General features: G+C 43.6%; 1 protein-coding gene across 10 annotated transcripts in view; it reads right to left on the bottom strand.

Moving 5' to 3' along the window:
• Nucleotides 1–25,298, bottom strand: part of SRGAP2 (SLIT-ROBO Rho GTPase activating protein 2) — a 255,006-nt gene that overhangs the window by 46,114 nt on the left and 183,594 nt on the right. For 6 of the 10 annotated variants that reach the window (XM_033198076.1, XM_033198071.1, XM_033198073.1 and 3 more), the window contains exons 6-10: nucleotides 23,305–23,520; nucleotides 22,541–22,669; nucleotides 14,517–14,741; nucleotides 10,812–10,913; nucleotides 9,516–9,713 (exon numbers count right to left, since the gene is read on the bottom strand). In XM_033198076.1, the coding sequence (XP_033053967.1) occupies nucleotides 9,516–9,713; nucleotides 10,812–10,913; nucleotides 14,517–14,741; nucleotides 22,541–22,669; nucleotides 23,305–23,520 (870 nt within the window). The remainder of the gene's footprint in view (nucleotides 1–9,515; nucleotides 9,714–10,811; nucleotides 10,914–14,516; nucleotides 14,742–22,540; nucleotides 22,670–23,304; nucleotides 23,521–25,298) is intronic. The other 4 variants (XM_033198072.1, XM_033198074.1, XM_033198080.1 and 1 more) reach the window with 1 other exon arrangement.

The following is a 25,298-nucleotide window of genomic DNA, read 5'->3' as shown; positions in this document are numbered from 1 at the left end:
ACAATTCCCCTTTACAGAGGTCATTTGGTTTCTGACCCAATTTCCACCAGTCCATTTTTTCATTTCTTTAAGGCACTGATTATATGGGCAGCTGCTGATTTTCATGGTGGATTAACATCCTTCTCCATGTTTTTTCTGGGACTTCCATGATGGCCAGTATAAAGAAACTGTTTCCTAGAGCCCCTCTCCCGCGGTTTCACTGAGGAAGAGCAGGGAGGGTGGATGAACTCATTGAGCCCTGATCTTCTTGGTGTGAGGACACATACCTGCTATCTGTCACCTCTACTGACATCCTGCCCTGCCCTGGCCTCTAGGCAGGAGTGGGGGGGGGGCATTCCATCACACCAGGAGCAGTGCCAATGGCAGGCTCAGCCCCTGCCTCAGCTGCAAGCCTGGGATATGGAGCATCTTTGAGCCATATCCTCAACAGCTTCCTTCTCTATTCTGCATGGAGTCTTTATGGAAAGCTTTGGATTTCTGAGCACTCAGTGGAAGGGGCTGCCATCCCCCACTTGCATACACACATCCAGGTCCAAACACAAATGTGATCCCACCTGCTCTCACAGTCAAAATACGACTGCTGTGCTGCACTTTCAGATTTGTTCTCTCTCAACCCTCATCTGCCCAGTGAGAGACCGTATGTCCCCAGACAATTCACTGAATCTTCAAAACAACCCTAGGAACTATCATCATCATCATCATCATCTCCATTTTACACATGAGAGCACTGAGGTTTTGAGAGTTTAATTAAGTTGCTCAAGGTCAAACAGTTAGTGAGTGGTAAAGTCAGTATCCAAATACAGGCAGTTTGACAATACAGCGTGTGCTCTTAACCATTATGACAAAATGTCCCATCCATCATGGTACAGAGCAGGAGAAGGAGAGAACTAAGCTTCATAGTATTAACGCTCTATGCATGCAGCAACATAGCAGGTTTTAGAGCACTTTACCACATATTCTCTCATTTGACTCTTACAATAAATAACTGCACAGCACATAGGGAAGATATTACTTCCTTATTACAGACAAGATGATCTCAGGGGAGGGGAGGTATCAAATAAATTGCTGAGAGTTGCAAGCTAGCAAGTGGTAGTGTCAGGCCCAACCCAAGGCCTTTGGATTTTTAAAGTATCTTTTCCGCTCTCCTCCACAGCCATTCTTTGGGTCTTAGTTTGCCTTGATCACCTCCTGCTGCAGTGGTTCATCCTCCAGATCAGGGGCTATCTGCCTACGTCCGAACTCAGAAGTCAAATGGCCAGGTTTCCCAAAGTGTGATCCGTGAATTACTGGTGACATGTGAGATCACTGAGGTAGTTAGGTGGATGCACCATTTTAAATGGTAATAGTTCTGTCTTTTAATGTACATTAAGTAAAACATATAAGTATACATCAAACCTTTGATTTCACTTAGGATTAAGAGTGATAGAAAGAAAAGGTGAACACAGCCAGGTGCGGTGGCTCAGGCCTATCATTGCAGCACTTTTGGAGGCTGAGGCAGATGGATCAGTTGAGGACAGGAGTTTGAGACCAGCCTGGCCAACATGGTGAAACTCCATATCTAACAAAAATACAAAAATTAGCCGGGCGTGGTGGTGAGTGCCTGTAATCCCAGCTACTTGAGAGGCTGAGGCGGGAAAATTGCTTGAACCTGGGAGGCGGAGCTTGCAGTGAGCCAAGATCGCACCACTGCACTCCAGCCTGAGCGACAGAGCAAGACTCCGTCTCAAAAAACAAAAAACAAACAAAAAAAGAAAAGTGAACAAATATGAGTTACTTTTACTCTATACTTTTCTGTACAATGTGAACTTTTAACTAAGAGCTTGCATCTGATTCTTTCTCTTGTTTAAAAACAAAAGAAAAATCTGCTTTCTCTGGGACGCAGTGCCTAGACCTCCCATGTTCACCCAGATGGTCCTGTGGGTACCATGCAAATCTCCATGACAGCACTTCTCATACAGCCCTGTCACAGAGGGTTTATTACTCATGTGTCTTTTTCTCCAGACTGCTTCCTTCCTATGGTCAGAGACCATGTCATTCATTATTCTTTGCACCCCTGATAGTACCATGCCTAGCAGATAGCAGATACTCAATAAATGCATGATGAATAAATGAATGAGCAGTCTCACTCTCCTCTGGGTAGACCCTTCCTCAGCAGTCACAAACCAAGCCTCTAGTGTGCCCGTACTCACTGAATTAAAAATAAAACAAGCCAAAACCAAATCTTACTCTAAATCATTTCTACTGCCTTATTCATGATCTGTTCCCTCTGTCCCTTTATGCTTTTACACAAGAACATCTGCAAGGAAAGAGGCTCTGTTGTCACCTTCCCTTTTCCATCTGTTCCAGATGCCAGCTCACCTGCTGTCATTCTTCCTGGGGTAATATCCAAATCCCCAACCAATGCCTAATTGTGGACTTGAAACAGTACGTTAGGGCCCAGAGGTGGAAAGCCTTCAGGAAATATCCATTGCCAACAATGCAAGCCTCAAAAGCCTCTCTCTTTGGAAGGTTATCCCAGGAGACTCTAAAGGTTTCCTAATGAGGAAAATTCACCAAGAAGCTATAACCTTCAAAACAAGACCAGACTGCTCAGAAAACAGCCACAGTTCTCAAAGGAGACGGATGCAAATTCCTTCCTCTCACTACTTGTGATTCCGGAAATCATTTTTTAAACTCATGTTCACAATTCATTAGTTAACTCTGGCTGTCACTTGATGAACCATTAAAATAAATAACAATCTCGTCAAGATGTACGATGGATTACCTCTTCGGGTTCCATTAAATCCTGAAGGATCATAACTGTGTCGAGATATGAACTACATCCCTAATACTGGTGTGGAAACCATGGTTAGAGTTTTCCATCCAGGTAAGCCAGGTATGGAAAGGTAAAGGCATCTCAGAGTCTGCAGGCATGTTATTTTATTTCTCACTCCCCCATCCCACCCATAAGTCAGCATTTATCCATATGAGAGACTTGCTGGGGATAAGTGACCTTGTCTTTAATTGGTGGAAGTGAGTTAGAAGGCTTCTATTGCGGCTGGACAGACACACAGACAAAGGAGTTGAGACCGCTGAAGAAGGCAAGGGAAGAATAGGTGGTTTTTAATGATTTCTGGAGATGAGGGGGGCCAGGAAAAGGGACGCTTATAATCTCCAACCTCAAAATTCCTTCCTTGGGCAACGAGGATCACTTTCCTTACTTAGGGCATGTTCCAATATTAGGTAATTCTTTTTCGTTCCTTCACCAAACACCCAAAATCAATGTGGTTACCTGGGGTTTTCCTCAATGAAGGAGGAAAAGAATGGGTAATATTTTATTCTAGGTATCACCAAAATAAAATCAAGTTCCTAAAACACAGTCTGACCAGTGCCCACCCCCAACACAACTTTCACACTCAAAATAATCAAAACTGAGAATTTCTTCAAAAAGTAGGAAGGGCGGCAAACAGTCTATTGGGCATTTTGTTTAGTGCCATTGTGAAACTTCAACTCAGTTTTTATGACTCATTAATTCATTTCCTAATAATTCTTAATTGGATATTAACTGTCAGCAGTGAGTTTTGTTTATTGAAAAGTATTAATATAATCACTTTTCTTTCTGCACCTTCCCTCCTTGATAGATGTTTTAGTTGCATTACAATGAAAAAGCATGAGTTGGAATATTCTACTCCTACCACTTACTAACTCTTCTAACCTTGGGCAAATCATTTAACCCCCTGAGTCTTAGTTTTTCCATCTGAAAAATGAGAATAATATTTTTTTCACAAGGTTGGTGAGAATGAAATTGGATAATAAGCATTACTGTGATTAGCACAGGGCCTGGCATAGAGCAGGCACTCAAAAAGGTGTTCCTTATACCTGAATCACCTCCTCAGTGAGCCTAAAAGCATCCCTTCCCTAAGTGTCTTTGCTTTGTGCTAAGATAAAAGCAGAATGAAAGCAGAAGGTTTTGGGCCTTAAAAAAGTAGTAAGAGGCTGGGCGCGGTGGCTCAAGCCTGTAATCCCAGCACTTTGGGAGGCCAAGACGGGCGGATCACGAGGTCAGGAGATTGAGACCATCCTGGCTAACACGGTGAAACCCCGTCTCTACTAAAAAATACAAAAAACTAGCCGGGCGAGGTGGCGGGCGCCTGTAGTCCCAGCTACTCAGGAGGCTGAGGCAGGAGAATGGCGTAAACCCGGGAGGCGGAGCTTGCAGTGAGCTGAGATCCGGCCACTGCACTCCAGCCTGGGTGACAGAGCGAGACTCCGACTCAAAAAAAAAAAAAAAAAGTAGTAAGAGGCACTAGAATGCTTTTCAAATTTCATTTTTAAAAACCTCTTCCCTTTAAATACACTCTTACCATGGGGGTCTAAAACTCACTGGATGTTGCCTATGCCTTGTACTTAATCTGCGTGAACCTAAGACCCTAAGTATCCACTGCAGCAAGGCAGGAAAAGTTAGTACATCTACCCAGCCCATGCTCAGAGATATACAGATGTCATTATAGTGGCTGTTTCCCCACCATGCTGGCATGCTGACATTTCCTCTTCTCCCCGTCAGTTTTTAAAATAGGAAGCAGCTGTCAGATAGAATACATAATAGAGTAAACCTTAAATGGAGCATGTCTCCCCAGTTTAACTGACAGCACAGGGGCTTTCACTCATTTGTACTCGCCAGCACACGTTTACCAAGGGCCTGCAAGAAAATACCAAGATAAAAAGATCTCAGACCACAGGTTCCAAGTCTAGTGGTCGCTCAGTGCGCCAGTGGCCAAGGCATTGCTTCCTCTTCTATTACCTTCCCTAAACCTGTCCCTAAGAATTCAGACTGTTCAGCTTTGTTACCTTATCAGCCATGATCCTTAACCCCTTCACTGCTCTATCCCCATACAATAACCTAATTCTTCAACTCCCTATAAAAGGAAATACTTAGGCTGGGTGTGGTGGCTCACGCCTGTAATTCCAGCACTTTGGGAGGCTGAGGAGGGCGGATCACGAGGTCAGGAGTTCGAGACCAGCCTGGCCAACATAGTGAAACCTCGTCTCTACTAAAAATACAAAAAGTAGCTGGGTGTGGGGGTGGGTGCCTGTAATCCCAGCTATTTGGGAGGCTGAGGCAGGAGAATCGCTTGAACCTGAGAGGCGGAGGTTGCAGCGAGCTCAGATTGCGCCATTGCACTCCAGCCTTGGGCTCTTGGGCAACAAGAGCGAGGCTTGGTCTCCAAAAAACAAAGGAAATACTTAGGAAAATGCCAGCCTTATAAAGCTTTGGTAAACCTTGGCTAAACAGCAAGCATCACTGCCTATGAGGAGGGAATTTGCTAAACAAATGATGGCATATTCATATAGTGGAATTCTGTCCAGCAATTTAAAAAGGAGGCAAATCTTTTTGGACTAACATAAAAATAAGATCCAAGATAAATAATGTTAAAAAAGTGAAGAACTGTATAAGTGGTATACTTCTATATCTACTTCCATTTTCTTTCATTACATTTCTAATATAATTTATTGCATTAAAGGGTATTTACAGATATGTCAGTTGTTGTCCATGCAGAGTATCTCTGGAAGGACACAGAAGAAACTGGTTTCAACCACCAGCAGAGGGGAGGGGAAACAGGAGTCAGGAATGAAAAGAAACTTTATAGTAGATTTTCCTGTATACCCTTTTAAATCTTTGCATCCTTTAAAAATACTGATTTTTAACAATCACAATAAAAAAGGCAACAGGTAAAGAGTAGACATTGCTGAACTATGTGTTATAGAAGATAAGCAATAAACACAAAGCCAAGAAAATCAGGAAACATGTCACCACTGAGGGCAAATAAGAGGCGAAAGTTGCTGAGCTGTTCCTGAGCCCTTCCCTTCACCTCTGCTTCTTCCACAGTGTGTAGAGAAGCAGCCTGTGGCCAGAGACCCAGTAACTAGAGCAGTGGGTCCAGCTTTTGTGAGCTACCCATTCTCTCTGGATTTATTGATTGATTGACTGATGGACTGAGATGGAGTTCCGCTCTTGTTGCCCAGGCTGGAGTGCAATGGCGCGATCTTGGCTCACTGTAACCTCGGCTTCCTGGGTTCAAGCGATTCTCCTGCCTCAGCCTCCTGAGTAGCTGGGATTACAGGCATGTCCCACCATGCCCAGCTAATTTTGTGTATTTTTAGTAGAGACAGGGTTTCTCTATGTTGATCAGGCTGGTCTTGAACTCCTGACCTCAGGTGATCTGCCCACCTTGGCCTCCTAAAGTGCTAGGATTACAGGCGTGAGCCACCACGCCCAGTAGATTTATTTATTTTTTAATCTTTCTTTCTTTCTTCCTTTCTTTTTTTTTTAAGGCAGAGTCTTACTCTGTCACCCAGGTCGGAGTGCAGTGACACAAACTTGACTCACTGCAACCTCTGCCTCCTGGGTTCAAGTGATCCTCCCACCTTAGCCTCCTGAGTAGCTGGGATACTATCCTGTGATAGGCGCCCATGATCACACCTGGCTAATTTTTGTATTTTTAGTAGAGACAGGGTTTCACCATGTTGTCCAGGCTGGTCTTGAACTCCTGACCTCAAGAGACCCACCTGCCTCAGGTTCCCACAGTGCTGGGATCACAGGCATGAGTCACCATGCCTGGCCTATTTATTTTTTAATTTTTCAAATGAGAAGGTTGGGTTAGGTAATTTTTTAAAAATCACTTCAAGTTTCTTCACTCCACAATTATTTTCCTGAGACTTCTGCAAGCAACTCATCTTTACAGGTCATGCCTCACATTCCCAATTGATGTCATCTGGGCAAATCAGTCCAATGAGAGCCATAAGTGGTCAGAAAGCTTTCTTAGCAGCCCTCTTGGTCACTAGGCACACCACCTAGGAGTCAAGCTGTGACAAGAGACTGCTTTCTAACCTTCCAGAAGATAGGATCTTCCAGGATGTGCTGCTCTGATGTTTTTGAAGGGCACAGGGAAACACACGGGCAATGTTTGCAGAGGCAACAGACTAAAGAAAGCACATCTGTAGTTGTATTGGCTTTGTGTGGGTTGTATGGTAAACAGGTAGTCACTCTGCTTAATGTGGGTATCCCATTTTCCATAAATGCCTATTTCACCACCCCAAAAAGCCCCTTTTATCATGAAATTAATCATCTGATGCACTTCAAGTACTACTCACAAAAACGATGAACTTGCACAGAATTCCACTGCTAGACAAGCCCAGACAAAAACTGTTCCTGTTAGCCAAGGAAATTTGCACACAATTTTGATAAGTGGCACTAGGGCCACCACATAAGACAGGAAATGGATTAGAGGACATCAATGTATTGAGACAGAAAGTGAAAGGGTGGGCAGGATTTGCGAGGTCACCAGTTTGAATACGGCCATTCCTGCTTTTACTAAAGGTCAACTTAGAATACAAATGTTACAGAATTCATTTAAAGCCAAAAAGCAATTCTGACAATGACTGTCTTAAAATGCAAGATTTTTAGGTCCAAAATTTCTTACTTAACCTAAAAAATGGAAATCTTCACAATGTAATGAGATTGGGTCATTTAAATAGTGTTATATCTAAGCAGTCCAGACAGACCAGTTAAACAATCCTATTATTAAAAGCCTCTACAGAGTGTTCAACAAGCTCCTTAGATAATGAAGCTTGGGGCAGCGACACATCCCTCATTATAGTCAGAAAGTTATCTTAACGTGTGAGGCAGGTTATTGCGTACATTTATGTTTTCCCACATGCTGCTCTTTCCTCAAGGAATGCGATTCTCCTCCCCGACTCCCTGCCTGGTTCGCTTATTCTTCAAGATCAAACACAAAAGTCACTTTGTGTGTGATGCTTCCCCAACTCCACTCATCCTGGCTGCCATTCATGCACTAGTACATGTATGCATTTTTACATTTTTTAAACTACAAAAATCAACCTATTTTAACTGTTTAGATATATATGAAGTAAAAATAGAAGTTCTCCCTTTACATGACCCATCCCCCATGATTTCCCTCTTTATCTTATACTCTCAGCATTCCCAGCTTGGAGCACAGTGTCTGGCAATAGTAAATCCTCAAAAAATGATCAATGAATAATTTAATAATGATTAATAAATAAATTAATGATGATGATGAAGATAAAGTTTTAGCATTTATTGAACGCTAACTACAAACCACGGAGTGTGTTAAATATTTTACAAAAATCGAATGAGCTAAAATGTCATTCTATTATTTTTTTGTATAGGTTTTAATATTTTACTCATAAGTATGCTTAAAGAATATTATAATTATATCACTTAGATTGTAAAACAATATGTACAGCAGTATCCTATTTTTTAGAATAAAATTATAAATATGTGCTCACATATGTGTTTGGGCACACATAGAAAACAGATTAGAAAGGAATATATTCTAACACCATTATCTCTAGCTGGTAGAATTATGGACAATTTTTATTTCCTTCTTTTTGCTTCTAAATTTTATATAATGAGCATATGTGGCTTTGTATAATCATTTTTAAAAAGTTGTGTTAGAAGAATAGTACTGATACATCATTCCCTTTTAGCAGTTTTCTCTAGGATAAAAAATATGAGGAAGTCTGAGCTTAATAAAAAAACAGATTTTTTAAAAAAAGTTAGCAAATCATCAGTGTTCTTAATGCAGAAAGGGCAGTGTTCAAAGAAGAGTTAAACAAATCACTCCAGTTGCAGGAAAAATTCAATTTACTGCTCGCAGACTGTTTCTTGACTGAAAAGTTAATTCCTTTCATTCAGGATCAGTATGCATATTCACTGGCTATATTTCATCTCACATCTGCAAACTTAATTTTTCCTTTCTTGGTCATCAGAAGATTAGGAAATAAATTTTAGTCCAGGCAACAGATCCTACTTGGCAAGCTCAAAATAACTCACTTATTAAAAAGCAGCACCAAAGACCAGTAGCAACTTCCAAAGGACTGTTAACAATACTTAAAAAAAAAAAAAAAAGAATAAAAGGCTCCAACTGTCTAAAAGAAGACTAGAGATACATGAATAAGAAAATACGATGTTTTGGAATTATGCGCAAAATAGTAATGCTGCATACAACCCATCCTTTAAGTTTTAGCAATAATTAGAAAAAATAGTTTCCCAACAATGAAAGTTATAAAATAATGTCATTATATCACCTAGAAAAGATTACAGATTTTTAAAAACAAAACATGTGTTATCATGAATATTTGTATGTACTTTCCAAGAATTAAAAGACGAAGTTCCCCTTTCAGGATCCCCTGTGCCTGAGAAGGAAACTTTCCAGTGAAAGCCTACTAGCTAGTTAAAAATTTCTTAAAAAAGAAAATCTTCTTAGTAGTATACTTGGGAGCATCCTTTTTCTTGGGGGAATCTCTGTTAGACATATACAACTTATAAATGCTTACACCTTTAAGTGTAGGGATGGTCTCTGAGTATGCCCACATTCATATCTAAGATATTCAATGCCTGTCCTTCAGACACTTAACAAGTCTCTGAGTTCCAAATCTCCCTTGAGTGCTGCAATGCATGCTGACACTCTTTAAAAGCCATAGTGCTCCCTTACTGTGAAATAAAACTGCTCTGTCTCTTGCTGGTTGGCTCTCCTCTTAGCAATGCTGGGCTTGCTCATGAAGGTTTCAGACACTGTGGACTTGACGGACTCCATGGAGTTGCTATACTGGAAGCAGTCAGACACATCAAAGTCCTCGACAGTCACAATGTCCTGGATGGTTTGCAGGGTGGCCTCCATTGTCTTCTTTACCTGCCACGACAAGGGTCAGCAGGATGCATGAAGGGTGGGTTGTAAAACAGCAGGTGATGGAGAAGCTTGAAGGGAGTGGGCTGGGGAAGGCCAGAGGATGCCATCAGAATGTGCAGCTCTGCTTCCCACTGGACAGTGCTAAGTGAGAGGTAAACATCACATGGACTCTGCTGCAGCATGATACTCTCTACAGTGAAAACCTAAAAGCCACTACAACTCTTCATGCTATGTACTTGACCCAGATCTTTTAATGTTCACTTTTAAAATTTAACATTAGCATTTTTATATCATATAGCAATATTATATTATATATTATATTTTAACGTTTACTTTTACAATTTAATATTAGCATTACGATAATATTATATAGCAATATTATAATAGAAGTGTTAAGGGAAAGAGGATAAAATATATCTAAACCAACCCCCTCATACAAACAGCTAATTAAAATGTGTGATGGGCCTAGCACTGCAAAGCCCCAGGTTCTGTTTCATGACCTTCAACAAACTGATGAATTTGCTTGCTCATTTGCAAACTAAGTGACCTATCCCTACTTCTTCCTGCTCTTCCTGTGGAAAGTAAGACTTACTGAGACACAGGTAAGAAGCCATCTGAGCTCAACAGAAAGCTGGATCACCTGCCCTTTTGAACTGCTTTTTGAAAGCAAATACACTGAGCCCAGAAGAAACTCACCCTTTCCTAAGAGGATGGAGATGTTTGAAGTGTCAAAGTCAAAGGCCTCTGTTTGTTTGAACATGCTAGACAAAGCTAGGCATGAGGAGGTGGTTTCAGAGACACAATATTGTTCACACAGCTGCCAAGTGCCATTTTGATTAAATGTGTAGAGGGGGAAAAAAAGCATTTCGCAAAAGCTCAAAATAGAGCACAACCTTTGGCAATGCAAGAGCAACTTCCTGGAGTTCAAGGGCAGGATATAGCAGAGGGGAAAAGTCCAAGCCTACATTTGGCTAGGAAATGTTTGCGGCCGCCCGGACATTCTCTGCATGCTCCTTCCACCTGCTCCCAGACGGGCAGCAGCAAAAGTTTCAACAGGGAAACTCAGAGTGTGGCTTTGAGCCTCCTAAGGAGGAAACTCACCTCTTCGTTTTCAATCTTTAGAGTGGATAAGCGAGACTGCAGTTGTTGGCATCTCTGTACCAGCTCACTCTGGACAGGCTGCTGGGCACAGAGCTGGGAAGCCTAACAAAAGAAAGCAACACCAGGTCAGAAAGAGGATACAGTCCCCTTGGCAGTTCCAGAGTTCCCATTCCTGGCAATGAAACTACCCATATTCAAGGTATAAGACTCATGGTTTCTATGTTGAAGCAAAATCCAAAGCCATCTTGTGTGAGCCTCTTCCAGGACCAAACAGTACATGAAAGGAATGGGTAGGGGGATCTGTTTGGAGCCTAGCAGGGGTAGGTCTATGTAGGCTCTGCAGCTCCATGGAAGGCTGAGGAGGCTGGAGAAGAGTGCCTCAGGCAGCCCCAGCTCCAGAAACACAATGCTTTGGCACAGCGAGTATTTCCTGCCGAAGGTCCAAGTGGCCACCTCTCTGGCCCCTCCCTCATCCCCCTTCATACATCAGAGTGAAAGCAGGAGAGAAGTGGGTCAGGAGGCTAACTTGCCGCTGCTGGCAGCCAGCATGTGTTTATAAATCCAGGCCGTGCATGAGAGCTCTGATTCAATGAGAAAGCGTGAAACCAGGAACAAGTTGCTCGCCTATGCTAGAGGGCCTGAGAGGGTATAGAATCTGAAGGAGCTTGGCATTTTCCAAAGAGCCATCATTTTACCCCAGGCCTTCCCTAGATCTGTAAGAGAGAAGTCTGCCTTTCCCACAAGGATTATTGCCAATTAGCTTTCCCCTGTGTGAAGGAATGGCTGCTCCACTGTCTCCTGTTGGGGATGTGGTTATGGGATGAGGTCATCCACAGTCCCCTGGATGACAGATGAGGAGCAGAAGGCTGAGAGAGTTGGGAGGCAGGACCCATGTGGAGACAGCTCCTGTCACCTTGTTATACCGTTCGTCCTTTAGCCTCTTGTCTGCAGAGAGACATCTGGATAGAAATGGCCTCCTTCCTCCTCAGCAACGAGTGGGCACATTCACATGCCCACGGACCATTCTCTTGCTTGAAAAGACAAAACCTCTCTTCAAATGGAGGGGGCTGGGACTTGACCTTTTCCTCCATTGGCTTTTAAGCTCCCAAATGACTTGACCTCCTCCCCCAGCTGAGAGGCTGGTCTGAGCCAGCTCTTAGATCTGAAGAGAGCTGACTTCACTCTAACTCTTGGATAAGCAGACACAATGGAGAAAGCTCAGTGGCCAGAACCGGTTAGTGCCAAGAGTGAAATTCTCTGGCTGCCTGATGTCACCAGTCAGGCATCCAGAGTCCTACAGCCTCTGAGGGCACCAAAAATGGAGCCAAGTACCTCCTCCTAGTACATCTGAGAGCACTTGGCATCAATTCATATGCTGTGCACCCCAGAACACCAGTTAGTGTGGGGCCTTGGCCAATTTCAAGGCTTCCGGTCAAAATGCCACCGGATCTTTGGCCCTAGTCCAACGACTTGCAGGCAGCTCCCTCCTGTTGCCTCCACAATCTGCAGACAACCCACACTGATGGGGACAGACTGGCTGCAGAGGCCAAGAATGACCCACCCTCTCATCTCTTTTTATTTTCACTCATATGAAGGCTAGGCTAGAATGCAGAACCTTCACAAGCTCCTGAACTGGTCCTGGCCCCTGCCTGGCTCAGTCACTGATCAGCTATATCACATAAAGGGAGCGTCCCAGCAGAAGAGTGAGCTATTGATTTTTAAAGTAACCCAGACCTAGCAGAGAGGAATCATGGAGGGAAAAACCACCTCCAAGCCTGTTCCTTTAAGAAGTAGCAGAGCTGATGATGATGCATGCTTTGGCAGTGGTCTGCTACCGGGGTGCAAGGTAATACACTTCAGCTGCACTCTGGAGTATGGAAATAAGACACTGACAGGGGGAGGTGGGGGCCTGAGCACCCAGCATCTGGAATCCTCCTTTATGGAGACAAGCTGTTTGGCTCAGAAGGCAACTCAGTCACTAACACCAGAAAATGTATCACTCCACACTCAGCTGGTCCCCAAGTTCCACTGATCCCTGGGAAGGAATCTCAGTGACAGCCGGAGAAGGGGCTTGGAAGGCAAGTTTGACCAGAAGCCAGGGCAGGTGAAGAATGGGTCTTCCTGAGGCTTGGTGACAACCCTTCCCCCAATTCTAATTGCACATGCTGCCATCTCACTTCTCCATCTGTTCAGACACTGACATTTCCTAAGCCACAGCAATGGAAATGAACTGTAAATGGTTTGATTTTCCCCAAGAAGGAAAGGAAAGAAATCAACTCCACATTTCTGTCTCTAGGACAGTGTCTCACTCTCCACAGAGGCTGACTGACGACAGCAAATCCTCTGGTTCCACTGCCACAGCTGTCATTCTGGAGCGGAGATTTCTAGAGTCTGGATGCTAATCTTAAGAGAAGCATCATTCCTGATGAGCACACATGTTGCTGTTATTTGGTCCCCCAGCGTCCACTCCTCCTTCTTTTGGTAGCTTTGGTCTGACTACCCTTGGCGAGGGGAACCTCCCACTCCACAACTCAGGCCATGTGCTTTGCATGGACCCAGGCATAAGCACTTTACCCAATCAAAACCAGAGACACGTGAAACTTTGTGGGGGCTTTGAGGAGGAAGGCAGAGACTCTTTCCACTGGATTTCAACCTACCAGGGAAGGCTGGAAATGCAGTCACCTTGCCTCCATGGGAGAATGACCTGTCTGAGAATGGAGCTAACACACAGGAAGTAGTGCAGAGACAGCAAAACAGTGTCTTGGTAAAATTCCTCCTCCTAAAGCCAACTATACTCAAAGGTCCATCCTGATCTTTTCTATCACATAAGCCTATACAACCTCCTTCTGATTTCACCAATAGGTGAAATGGTGGCTCTTACCCACAGGAATGAGGTTCACTCTGGCTCGTACACACAACAACACAAGTGGAACCAAAAGATTCAGAACGATGAAAACCCAGGAGCTTCTCTTGCCTCACACTTTAGTTTATTTAGGCCCTTCTTATTCTAGTCACTGGAGGTGAAGAGTCCAAAACAAGGCCCCCATGTTCATGCTCCCCTGTCTGGGCAACCAGCATCAGGCCTTTGGGATGGCATCTTAGCTCCTTTCCTTTGTGCAGGTATCCATTCTTTTTTGTTCAATACCCAAGCAAAACTATACACTTCATCACAGTCTTCTAACTTCAGGAGAATAAGATTATTCAGAACTCTACCAAATGCCAAAAGATCACAACATTCCCTGCCTAGCTGTCGCTTCTCCACTAAAGCCTCTAGGATGTGGCCCCACCTCAGCTCTCATTTCTTCTAGCCTCACCACTGGGAGCGCTCCCCTCCCTCACTTCCCTTTCACCATCCTGAACTGTTGGTAGTTTTTAGAATACACCTGCGGTTTTTCACCTTCTTTGATCCTGCTGGGCCCTTTGGATGCCCCTCTCTGCATAGTTCTAACTCTCCCCTTAGCAACCTTATTCCCCAGACTGTAAGCTCCCCGAGGGCTTTAATCTCCCATATCTGCAGCCAAGCCTGAGTGTCTGACAGTAGGCACTCACTAAGTGTTTGCTCAGTAAGTGGAATATGCCTCACCCACCTGACAAGAAGCTGGGCCCAGACCTCTCCCACCCCAGAATAATGTGGCTTCTGTGTAATGAATCTAGACAAGTCCACTCAAGCCCCTTGAGGGTGGAGGTATAGGGAGAGGGCCTCACCATATCCCCCATGTGGGGCTGAAACTCAAACTTCATAGGGGGACAGAAGACATTGTTGTACATCTCCATGAGGCGCTGCTTGTCACTGGTGGCATCCAGGTTTTCTACTGCATTCTCGATGGCATCCAGACCCTCATGCTTCGACTGTTCCAGGTTTAACTCAGCAGAGAGGAAGGTGCGCAGAGCCCGGTTCAGACTTGCATGGTAGCCTAAGTCACAACACTGCTGTGGGAAGGAGAAGGCACATGAGCACACCATGGACAGCCCCAAGGCTTGGCGGAAATGGAGGGTGGTCCCGAGGGCAGATCTGACCACATCAATAAGCCTGGCTGTGCAGTGGAAAGAGGGCTGACATTCTAACTTCCAAGGCCTGGGTGAGAGTTCTCAGTTCTTGATTCCCAATTCAATGGTTAAACACACCCTAGAGGGCTGTGAGGTGGTTGGGAGGAAGAAGATTCATAAGATTAAATGACATTATTTAATTAAGTGCTATTTCATAAACGAGAAGAATTGAGAGTTAAAGAGAATCCTCTTTCATTTTTAGGTTTATCTGGGGTTGCCATTATAACAAAATTCAACAATAAAAATACAACCTGCCACTCACTGAGGGTTACTGTGGTTAAATCACTATACAGCAACCAAGCCAGGCCATTTCAGGGTTCTGAAAGCAGAGTATTGCAACAGCAGCTAATGTATGCGAGCTCAACTCTAGATGAGAGAAGGACAGAATGGGGAGCTGACTCTGTGGGTCATCATTCCCACCAACTCCCAACATCCTAGGATAGGCCTTAGCTGCAGCCTAAGGTTTACTGACATGCCTCCTCCTTCCTGGCATCTGACAACAGATGCCCCTGCACTACAGAAATAGCATTTACAAGACTAAAAAGCTCTACGCATAAGTGTTACTGGAAAAATTCATGCCATGTAAAGGATTCTGATTTTTCACAACAAAATGCAAAACAAAAATGGTATGAAAGAGGCAACTGTACAAAAAAAGCACTGGCGCAGAATCAAGCAACCTTGGAAAAGCTACCCCCCTTCTCTAAACCTGTTTCTTCCATAGTAAAATGAACAGATTTGGCCAGGCCAGTGGCTTTCAAGCAGTAGACCAGAGCCCGCACTGAAGCTGCCCTTGAGAAGTGGGTAAAAGGACAACCCAACTACTAGGACTTGGAGTCTTCTATTCCTCCTTCAACTAAGCCAACTCTGCTCTTTTTTCTATTTAATATTTAGGGATTCTATGTAAGGTCTGCTTTGAAGAAAGAATTATTCTGTTAGAGAAAAGTCTGAAAATCCTTGGACTAAATGTAATCCCTAAGGCCCTCTTCAGCAATGGCATTCTGTAACTCGGTGATAATATTCCCTATCCCTCCCCAAGGACTCAGAGATCCCAATCCCTTGGTCATCCATCATCCTCTCTATTGCTTAAGCAACTTTGAGGTCCAGGTCCTGAGAAGAAACATCAGAGAAGAATCCATGCATAGAGTAAGGCCATCTGCCTGATTGCCATTTCATTGCACAAGCAAGCATCAAATTAACTCTCCCCACAGCCTTTTCCTCTCATCATGATCACATTGGAAGCAGCTACTATTGGGGAAGAAAAGGCCTATGATGTGCTTCCTCTTTCCCAGCATCTGACAAGAAGCTCAGTGAGAGCATCAGTTGGGCTGGGCTCTGGGTTCAGTGCCAACAGGCCCTGGCAGCTGCCTGGCTGCAGTGGAATAACAGCAGTTACAGCTTAACTAGAGGCAGAGGATGGAAAGACATTAAATTCAGTTGGGAGGGAAGAGCAAATAGAAGCTAGACAAAAGCGGCTGATTAGGACACTGCACGTGCACAGGCCCTCTGGGAGATGCTGCTGGTCTCACCAGGCTGCCCTTGAACATGTAAACATTCCTGACTAGCTCTATGTAGACCCCACTGATGAGCTCTGTGCCTATAAGTCTAATGAACAGAAGTAACACCGCCCACAGAGTGTATGTGTGTGGGTGGAGGGGGTGTGGGCAGGGGGTAAATGTGGGAGAGAAAAGTTACCCTTCAAAACACCTTTACCTATTTTTGGTAATTTCCCTTTCCTCTCCATTCTCACTACCTCTACCCCTATTCATACCCTCACTGTCTTACACCAGTGCTGTCTGCCTCACTGTCCTAAAATGTGACTTTAATTACGGCACTTACCTGTTGAAGAACCTAAAATATCTCTCATTTTTTTCCCCAAGGTAAAATTCACTTTCCTCAGTTTTGAAATTTAAAAAATGCTTCTTTTTTTTTTTTTTTTTTTTTTTTTGAGACGGAGTCTCGCTCTGTCGCCCAGGCTGGAGTGCAGTGGCCGGATCTCAGCTCACTGCAAGCTCCGCCTCCCGGGTTTACGCCATTCTCTCGCCTCAGCCTCCCGAGTAGCTGGGACTACAGGCGCCCGCCATCTCGCCCGGCTAATTTTTTGTATTTTTTTAGTAGAGACGGGGTTTCACCGTGTTAGCCAGGATGGTCTCGATCTCCTGACCTCGTGATCCGCCCGTCTCGGCCTCCCAAAGTGCTGGGATTACAGGCTTGAGCCACCGCGCCCGGCCTAAAAAATGCTTCTATTTCACTAAGTATGCTTACTATACGTCAGTCCATGTGCTAAGTCCTCTATATACACTCTACATTTTAATCCTCATAATAACCCCAATGAGGATGGTATTATCTTAATTTTCCAGGCTCGAAAGCTGAGGCTCAGTGAAGTTAAATAATTTGAGCAAGGTCCAACAGCCAGAACAAATTGTAATCTGTCTTCAATCTATCCATCCAACATCAACTCCCTTTATTTTCTTCTTCAGATTCATCTGCTCTAATCCAACGAAATACTCTCTGTTTAGGGTATAGTATTAGGCTTCAAATCAACTATATGGCCATAAGCAAGCTACTTAATCCCTCTGGGCCTCAAATGAGGATAACACCAGCCTCACAGGTTGTTGTAGGCTAAAAGGCAATATATTTACATATATTTAGTACCATGTAGACACTTTAAAAAAATACTAATATAGCTCCAAATCCACTGACCTCGCCCTTCAGCTCCCAGAATGTCTTCTTCCTTAAATGTTTCCTACGCCTCTCACCTGTTGGAATTGGACCAGATCTTCAAGATCCAAATTAAATTCTCAGCCTCTGGGAGCCAGCCAACCCTGCAATCCTGGACTCCAATGACTCTAGTCTCTACTTAGAACCACACTAATCTGCAGCTTTCATATGACAAGGAATACACTTCTTCATTCTATGACTTGCCATGTCATATCACCCCAACCAGACTACCTTCTCACCCTTCTTTACATCCCTCAGCATTAGGCCTTGCTCACAGTAGGCACTTAATAAATTTCAGTTGACTGACTGATGCCACAAGTACAGATTCCAGCCTTTCAGGAAATAAAGCACTTAGGCTGAATACTGACCTAAGTCAAGTGGGTAGATGAGGCCAGTGAAGCCTTTTGTTTTGCTCACTCTATGGCCAAAGGGAGGCTGGGAGTTTTCCCAGGCTGGTGCACTGTCTCTATTTATATAACTGTTCGGTAGGTTCTTTGTGCCAATGAGTGAGGGTCTGAGTCACAATATGCCCCTGGCTCCTCTACACCTCTAGCCAACCAGGCAGATTCAGAAGAGGTTTTCCAGAGTCTTGACTATCTACATACCTGTAGGGGAACAGCCAGAAACCAAGCAGTTAGCGAAGAAGCAATATCTGGCAAGGTTAGGCAAATGAGATTTGAATATTTCATCCTGTTCCAAGGAGAATACCAGTAAGTAGAGGAAACACATTATTTTGCTCGCAATGGGGACAAAGCAGACTTTCCATGGCTTCTGATGAGTTCTGTGGCCACACTGGGCTCCCCTGGCCATTTCTGGGTTATATAAATGTTTGATGAATAATCTCTCAGGGGAAATCAAACTTTTGCAAGAATTTAATGACAGCCCATCCAGATGTATGATGACTTGAGTTGATAGCTCATTAACCCTTTCCCAACTGATATCCTCACCCAGAGACTCCAGAAGGCCTGGAAAGGAAAAATGGGTGTTTCACAACACCCACTTCAAGTTCCCACAGAAGAGAAAAAGAACTGTCCTTAATGACATTTCTTACTGAAACAGCCAAGTTCCCTCATGTCTGATTTGGGTGCACATGGTGTCACAGACCTTCTATACATGTACACGGCACTTACAACACTCCAGCTATGCATGAGGACATTGCCCTGTTCTTCATTCATCCATCTGCTCTTGGGTTGAGAGAGCCAGAAGAATATGGGGGAGCAAAAGTACATTCCAGTGAGCCTACCATTCTTAAATGCTATCAATTGAGCTCAGAACGTCTTTTTGGCTTGAAGTCAAGGTTTCCCTAGTGTGGCAGAAGCCTCATGTGGATTCCTACAGTCTGAAGCTTAAATCTTACACTATACTATAAAAAGAATTCGGAGGCTAGTCCTCGGTCAATGTAATGACATCGAAAAAAATAACTTCTTTTCACTTATCCTCAATGCCTTATGCACATATTTGGCTTCAAATCCACTAGGAAGGAGGCAGAAGGGTGTACATGACACAGATGGCAATAGACTGAAACAGGATTCATCCCATGTCTTAAAGCAAGTAATGGATAATGTTAAGATCAGGATGCCAATATCCCAGGCTCCTCACTTAGTCCTGCTCTAACTGCATCCTTTTGGCCCTTTTTATTGCATAGATCAGCAAGAAAAAGTAAGAAACTACTGATACATGCAAAAACATGGATGAAATTAATCATGCTGGGCAAAAGATGCCAGACACAAAAAAGGATAATCCCATCTTTATGAAGTTCTACAATGGGCAAAACTAATTTATGGTGAAAGAAATCATAACAGTGGTTGCCTTGGGGTGGGAGACTGGCTGGGAAGAGACAAAAGAAACCTTCTGAGGCAATGGAAATATATCTCTTATCAAAATATTTATTCTATATCTTGATGTAGGTTACAAAGATGTACAAATTTGTCAAAACTCTTGAAACCATAACACTTAAGTTTAGTTACTGTATGTAAATTATACTTCAAAACAATATTGAAAGGTACAAAAAGAAAAACAAATCTTAGCTTAGATGATCATCTTCCTCCTCCTTCTATTCCTTTCTTCCTTCAGTAAACACACTATATGCTCAGCTATATATTAAGCACTGGAGGCTACTAAGGTAAAGAAAACTCTTGATTCCTGCTCTCACAGAACTTAACAGAGGAGACTGAGATCTTCCTTTGTCCATAGTACAATGGCTCACAAGTACGTTTTTGACTCCCAACTCACAATAAGAAACACATCGTCTATTGTCACACTCCCCCACCATAGGATGTACAAGTGTGTACATACACATCTAACATAAAAGTTTCACATAATCTTAACAATGTGATGTACTCTAATATTTTCTTTCTTATTCTAGTCTCATCGATTCATTTGAAACCACAGGTTAAACCAATAAAAGTGATTTCCTGATTTCCCTAAGGGATCTGACCGATGGTTTGAAAAATGCTGTCTTAGAGTCTATGAATACTCTAGGGCAAGAACTACTATATTCCATTTTTACCCCGATACTGAGCACGTGGCTTCTCCCTAAATAAATATTTACTGAACGTTTATAGAGCAGAATAATACAACTTAAAAAAAATAATGAATGCGTCCTCATCCCAGGAAAAACAACAAAAACCCAACCAACCAACAAAATAAAACAAGACACAACCAAAACAGCAGCAAAGAAACATGAGAAACTTTATTACTACCTATGTAGCCTTTTGATCCCAGTGATAGACACACACCCTGCCAAGTACTAAGGCAGCCTCTTTTTCAATGGCATGTCACACCACATCCTGTGAAATCAGACTCTTAACAGACTTTTTTTTTTTTTTTAATGATGAAAATAAGGTACAAAATACCTTGCTTCTTGGACTGATTTTAAAACACTTCCTTATATCTGATGGAGAATCTACGGATTGCAAAGGTTGTGGCTGATACAGCAGTAGCCCCTCCCTTCCTCTGAGATCAGCATTTTGGTGAAAAAGATAGGGAAGTTGCCTTGAGTACAAAAACAGAACAGGGCTAACCAACAGTAGAGGTGTGGCAGACAACACAGTCTGAATTTTTACCAAATGCGAGATAAATAGCAGGAATTGTGCACAAGAAAGAATAGATTCTCTTCCTCATGCTGAGAACAGGCCTCTCTCCCAACAATGAGGAGCGCCAACCCTGAGGAGGAGAAAGGATCTTGTTTAGGGCTTTGACCTCCATTGAAGGACAGTGTTCAGATTGTCATCAACAAGCAGAGAGAGCAAAGAGGTAACAGAACAGGGAGCAAGGCTCCACTAACCCAGCGAGACAATGACACCTAGGGCATTAAGTGGCTGAAATCTACTGAATCAAAAATTCTCAGCTAAAGGGAGACAGGAATCTGTATTTCAGAGAAGTTCCCCGAGCAACTCTTACATGAGGCCAGATTTCAACACCAGGGAATTAGTCCAGTTCTTCAGTTAGCTAGAGGAGGCTGGGAGTGGGGTGGGAAACAAAGCTGGGTTCCCCAACAATTCAGTGACAAGCCTAGATGACCCAGGTAGTGATATAACAGCAAGACTTGGACCCAAACCCCGTATGATGCTGTGAGGTGTGGCAGGTTTGCTTGTGGAGAAACCAAGGCAGGAAAGCATGAGTGGTCTGGCCAAAGTTTTGCAAAGCCCAACTGCTGCCACCAAGACCCTGAAACAAATGGCAGGCCCCAGAGACGAGATACACTTGAAGCCCCAGAGACTGGGTTGCTAAATTGGCTGGCTCCAGATGCCTCACTTTGATGACTGGAAGGAGAGGTGAGAAAAGGTGTATTTACATAGCTTCACTTAGGTGTGGCTCAGGACCTGGGCCAGATTGGAGTCTGTAGGTGAGAAGGTTTATAAGACTCAACTGTAAGGGGAAGCAGCAAGAAAAACAAGGCCAAGAATAACTCATAAGCAAAAAACAAAAAGCTTATCCCTGTGCTTGCCCCTTGCAAAACACATGTGCCTATTAACCGCTTTCCTCAACCACCTTTGAAAAAATTTGCCAGATGTCAGGGAGAGCTGGATACCTTCCTGACAGGACCCTAATCTGCAGCATAACCTTGGACAGGTGAGTCTCGTAGTCCTCTGGACCCTGAGCTTCCCTATCCAGCAACTGGAGATAGCAATGCTTACCCATAATGGTGATGTGACTATCAAATGAGTTAACACTGAGAAACCTTAAATGCTATACAAATGTAAGGTATGGCATTGTAACTCTTTAGTTAAGTTCTTGCCACTCACTTCTGTGCAAGAGAAGCTGATGTAAGAAAGTATTTCCTAGGCCGGGTGCAGTGGCTCACAGCTGTAATCCCAGCACTTTGGGAAGCTGAGGCAGGTGGATTACCTGAGGTCAGGTCACCTGAGGTGAGGAGTTCGAGATCAGCCTCGCCAACATGGTGAAACCCTGTCTCTACTAAAAATACAAAAATTAGCTGGGCATGATGATGCATGCCTGTAGTCCCAGTTACTGGGGAGGCTGGGGTAGGAGAATCGCTTGAACCTGGGAGGCGGAGGTTGCAGTGAGCCAAGATTGTGCCACTGCGCTCTAGCCTAGGGGACAGAGCAAGACTCTATCTCAAAAAAAAAAAGGAAGAAAGTATTTCCTGGCAGACAGACGAGCGTAGTGGTTATGAGCCTGGGTTGAGTCATCAGGCCTGGGTGCAAATTTTGCCTCTGTCATTTGTTAACTGACTCTGAGTAAGTCATCTAAACTCTCTGTTAATCTGTAAAAATACAGATAATAATGCCTTCCTCCCAGAATTCCAGTTAGGATTGAATGAGATAAGTGTGAAGTATTTCACTTGGTGCTTGGCAAGCACCCTGATGGATCATAGCTGCTATCTTCATAATTGTTCTCAAAATGCACCAGATTCCTGAACAATAGTATCAGGGAATGTCTGACGAGGATTCTGAAACCAGAAAAGAGGTGCCCTCAGGCCCTCAGCTTTAAGCACTTACATCAATAAGGTCAGATAGGTCATGGATGTAGTACTTGAAGACAGATGCATTGGTCGCTTCCAAAGCCAGTAAGTACTCATTCCGGGCTTTGATGGCCTTCAGCTTATTCTCCGTGTACTTGGCTTGGCGCTGAAAAGGAAACAGAAGTTCACTTTTACTTTTTTTTTTTTTAAGGGGGGATTGTTCTCTAAAAGATAAAAGTACAGTGTACTCAAGAACTACAATTGTGCTGCTACTCCCTATGCGCATTCCGCCTTAAATTGGGTTCTAATTCTGTTTAATGAGATTCAAGGGCACAATGTAGATCAATTCAGGAAAGGTTAATGAAGCTCCCTACTTAAGATGCGTGCCCCACTTTGATTCTATCTTCAAATATCATTCCTCATTCTTGCAATGCCACTCTGAAGAAGGTACCACTACTCTTGCCCCTGAACACCTGATACCTGAAACCAAATCCTGGGTCTAGTCACCCCCAACCCCTCCAAAGCAATAGGATATTGAGCTCTATTTGGAAAATGGATTGGGAAAGGTGACTACTGTTTCTTGCTGCTAGAGGCTAAAAACTTGGAGCCCACGTGCCCAGTTCTCCCAATACCTAGTATTCCCTCCAGGGCACAGAGCAAGGCCTCATTTTTAGTCACTAGGCACTAAAAGAACCCAGAGCTTCCTTGTCTGCTCTTCCCAGAACCTATTTGGAAATTCCTATCAGCCATGCCTTACCGAATGTTGCTTCCCAGCATCTACAGCTGTGGGAGCATACGTACCTTCTCCTTCATCTTCTCAATCTTCTTCACTGAGCTCCTCCGGACATGTTTCTCCTCAATGCGAACGTTGGCCGTGGAGTCAGGGGAGCGTGGGGTCTGCCGGTCCTCCTGCTTTACCGATTTACCAATTTGCTTCTCCTCCTGCTTCTCGGCCTCCTTTAGTTTGCTCTGAGCACTGATGCTGTCGGCATTGTACATGTGATATGTCTTCATGACCTGCAAGACATCGCCCACCCCCACCCCCGAAGTCAAGCCAAGGGGGTCAATACTCTGCTTTACAGACCAACAGACTCAGCTGGAGCTCTCCCCCATGAAGTAATATCCTCACACCCCTAAGGGAAAAATTCAGAAGTGTTTGGTTCAGCAAACACAGATTAAAGACCACTCCAAAGCACAGGAAAGCAATATGTGAACTGAGCCAACATTTCCTCTCATTGAAATAACTTCATGTCTATCCATCATGTATTATTTACTTCGATTCATTATCATTTGTCATCATTTCTCTTTAATATTGGCCAGGTGATTTCTATCACTTAGTCACCTCGTCATACCGAGTAGATGGGAAACACCACCACCACTCTCAGGCCCCAAGGGCAAAGCCTTCCTGGGCTGGTCAGGAACCCTGAAGAGGGCAGTGCAGTCTATGGAGTACTGCCTATGCTTTCTGTTACCTTTCAGATATAAAATAGGGAAGAGGAAAAGGTTCCAAAAGCTCTTTCTACTGGCCTAGCATTCTGGGGGATCTGTCTGTTCTGCTTTATCCAGATCAAACACCCTCTCACAGCAACTAGAGCAGCAGCAGCAATTACAATGCCAGTTATCATTTACTGAACACTTAGTATATTCCTGGCTTTATACCAAGTACCACACACACACATTTTCTCATTTCATCCTTAGGGCAATTCCACAATCTAGACAACAACCCTATGAAGACTGTAAGCCTTCATAACAATTCAGGTAAGAGTCTGGGAAGGAACAAAATCCATATGAAGTATAACTGGAATTGCCACAGGAAGGAAGTAGTATAAAAGGTGAAGGATGATTTTCCATCAAGGCAACCATTTAGGAGTTCAATCCTTTCTCTTAACAGGGAAGCCAGGAAGCCTCGAACTCAAGCTTGTTTCCAATCCTACTAAACATACTACTTCCAGCCACCCAGTGCCTGCTCTACTCTGTGGGGAGCTTTCTGTTTCCATACAGGGAGTTCAACAGTGTTGAAAGTGTGATGCCATAAGATTTCTTTGAGAGGGAGAATTAGAGAGTAAAAGTTGGGTGGATGTGTGTGTGTGTGTGTGTGCATGTGTGTGTGTAACAGAGGAGTGCAAAGGTACCATATTATTATTAATATCTACCACTTAATAAACATTGTGTGCCATGGGCTTTATGTACATTACCTCACTTAATCCTTACAATAACTCTGTGAAAGACAATGTTATTATTTCTATTTCTAAAGATAAGGAAATAAGGCTCAAAGAGATTAACTATCACACCCAAGGTCATACAAAGAGAAAATGTCGGAATCAGGATTCAAACTCAGGTCTGTCAGACTCCAAAGACCACATTCTTAGCCACTAAGCAACACTGACTCTCCTCTGGATAGGACTGGACCTGAACTGGTTGGGAGGAAAGGTTAAGTATGGTCAAGATATTCTTGAGAAGAGAAATTGGTTCCATTTATGAATTTGAGTTAGAACAGTGTCTCAACTTGGGGCTATTTTGGCCTCCAGGGGAAATGTGGCAGTGTCTGGAAATATTTTTGATTGTCACAACTTGGGGATTGCTACTGGCATCTACTAGAGGTCAGGGATGCTGCTGAACATCCCATGCACAGGACAGCCCCCACAACAACTAATTATCTGGCCCAAATGTCAATGGTGCTGAGGTTGAGAAAACCTAGCTTAGAAAGACTTTGTGGGTAGACTAATCTAGCCCCTACGATCAGCTGGAGGCAAACAAAGGAATAAAGAATATTGGGACACTGACAAAGTCAAAGT

The sequence above is a fragment of the Trachypithecus francoisi genome, unplaced genomic scaffold (assembly GCF_009764315.1).
Source record: "Trachypithecus francoisi isolate TF-2019V2 unplaced genomic scaffold, Tfra_2.0 Lachesis_group5, whole genome shotgun sequence".
NCBI classification, from domain to species: Eukaryota; Metazoa; Chordata; class Mammalia; order Primates; family Cercopithecidae; genus Trachypithecus; species Trachypithecus francoisi.
This window is presented reverse-complemented; position numbering and strand designations above follow the sequence as displayed.